Source organism: Choristoneura fumiferana, chromosome 4 (assembly GCF_025370935.1).
Source record: "Choristoneura fumiferana chromosome 4, NRCan_CFum_1, whole genome shotgun sequence".
In the NCBI taxonomy this organism is placed as follows: domain Eukaryota; kingdom Metazoa; phylum Arthropoda; class Insecta; order Lepidoptera; family Tortricidae; genus Choristoneura; species Choristoneura fumiferana.
Genome location: NC_133475.1, coordinates 16,578,183 through 16,580,352, shown reverse-complemented (window position 1 = coordinate 16,580,352; position 2,170 = coordinate 16,578,183). Strand labels below are relative to the sequence as shown.

The window sequence follows — 2,170 nt, the reverse complement described above, 5'->3', positions numbered from 1 at the left end:
GAACACAGTAGCATAGCAAATTATGCTCCTCGTAATGCATATGGTGAAATGGAACAGGTGGTGAAACACCAGGACTCTTCAATAATGAATGTCTGCATCGGAAAAAGCAATCTTTTGTAAAAGGTGACGAGAAGTTGACATTAACTATTGCATCTTATATACTTAATCACTGTCATGAAAAAAAAATTATAACAAAAATCAACAAAAAACATTAAATAATGGTGGTTTATTTGAGTTTAGCTGTCAGAAAAATAAAGACTGTTTGTACCTATTGTTTGGGCAATACAGGAAAGAAGAAAGGATGAAGAGGGGTTAGCCAACTGTCATTTACATTATGTGAGCCATAGAATACAGACATGATTTTGCATAATACCATCTCCAACTAATAATGTAGGTATTTGAACATTTTTGAATATAAATCTAATTTTACGACTGCTTACTAGTGGAAAGTGATCCCTGGACATTTTAATTTTGCATTGTTCCCGCGCCATTTCATAACAGACGTTGGCATAATAATTTAGAGCTGTTTACAATCAAAAATATGAAAATTTGATGTGAGCTCACTATTTTGCAAAACAAATGTCAGTCAAAATTAAATGACACAGTTTCTATCTTTATAACGCAGTTATGCTTCCTGATATTATTTGTACATAGGTTAAAATGCTGGTTTTGAGGACCTAATATGGTAGCATCTATTAGACTTAAAACAGCAATGAGTTGCTTAAAACTATTCCTGTCCTGTCTATCTAATTATTTTTAAGTGGTTTTTTTGTTCATTTTCTTATAACATGTTTAGTATATCAGTTGCAAGCCCTTTTGCTGGCTGTACTTTATGTAAACTGTACTTGCATTGCTATCCATCCATCTATGTATCCATATGAACATAAGGTGTTAAAAGGTAATTTATTTTCATTTTGCAATTAGACTGTAAATTTCTTTGTCATATTAAATACAATACATATTGTGACCTGTGTTGTATGTGGACTCTATTTATAGCTCATTAATTTCTGGCTAAAAGATGCAATTTGACTGTCTACACTGGCATGTATAAGCCAAATATTGCTGTCAAATTAGAACACAATCCCATTGCCTAAGGAATAATGATTCACTATACTTATCTAGAAACAACAAAGCCCTTTTCATGCTATCTAATTATTTAAGATTGTTACAGCAAAAATGTCTGTATATTTTGTGCTTACCTCTGAGAGGACAAGTTCTATTCTTATTATTTTATCGGGTTGCGAGGATGGCAGCGGGCGCTGGAGCGCCGTGTGCAGCAATAGGACTCCGTTGTAGTCGGTCCGCGCGCCCACGCCGCTGCTGTCCCAGACGAAAACTCGGTCCGCGCCCGACGCGTACTCCACCCCCAATGTACCCCCATCATCTGCAAACACCGCAATAAACCAATCTCACTCAAAGCACTAATTATTGTTTATAACGAACTGTCAAGCGAAACAATGTAGGGCAACTCCGCACGCATAAATGAATGCGAAGATATTAAATTCCTTCTAAAGTCACTAATTATACATAGACAGCGGCGATGAAAGAATGGAATTCTATGTACACACATAATAAGCATCAGAAATCGTGACTTACCCGCTGATAGACAAGACGATTGAAGAATCACACCAGAATTGACATCCAAAACGTGTACACCACCAACGTCGGTCTTCACCAAAATTATATTCAAGTTACTGTGATACGTTAAAGAAGTAACAGGAAAGTTCATACGTATATAACCATCTTCTCGTAATATCAAAGAATCATCGCCCATCGTGGCCGTGAACACATCTGTCTATTCTACGTAAACGCCATTTGTAATTATACTTTTTTTGTGTCAAATATTTTCGTGTAAGATGGCCAGTAATAAAATATAGGAGTTGTCTTTTATTGCCTGCAATACTTTATTTACTTCATAACCAATATTATTTTAAAGGAAAAAAACCCTATTTGGGTTAAAGAGTTTAATGCAACAGCGTGTTTTAGATTCGTTTGAATATTTAAAACAAGTACAGTAGAAGTAAGTTTCTGTTTGCCATGTGAATGTTTTTTCTCCATCCATAGACAAGTGCATGACGGCGTAAAGAACGTTCATAATTAACGAAATAATATATGAATGGCGGGATCTCGAACTGAGCGCGCGTGTTTTTTCTAGCTTCTTAATTTTTAT

The 2,170-nt window shown here is 35.4% G+C and overlaps 1 protein-coding gene across 1 annotated transcript; it reads right to left on the bottom strand.

The window, feature by feature from the left end:
• Nucleotides 1-1,133: 1,133 nt before the first annotated feature.
• Nucleotides 1,134-1,827, bottom strand: LOC141427081 (dual E2 ubiquitin-conjugating enzyme/E3 ubiquitin-protein ligase BIRC6-like). Its single transcript, XM_074086313.1, has 2 exons — nt 1,597-1,827; nt 1,134-1,384 (listed from the first exon to the last, which is right to left on the bottom strand). The coding sequence occupies exons 1-2, from the start codon at nt 1,772-1,774 to the stop codon at nt 1,149-1,151; spliced, it is 414 nt and encodes a 137-aa protein (XP_073942414.1). The 5' UTR covers nt 1,775-1,827; the 3' UTR covers nt 1,134-1,148.
• Nucleotides 1,828-2,170: the final 343 nt, after the last annotated feature.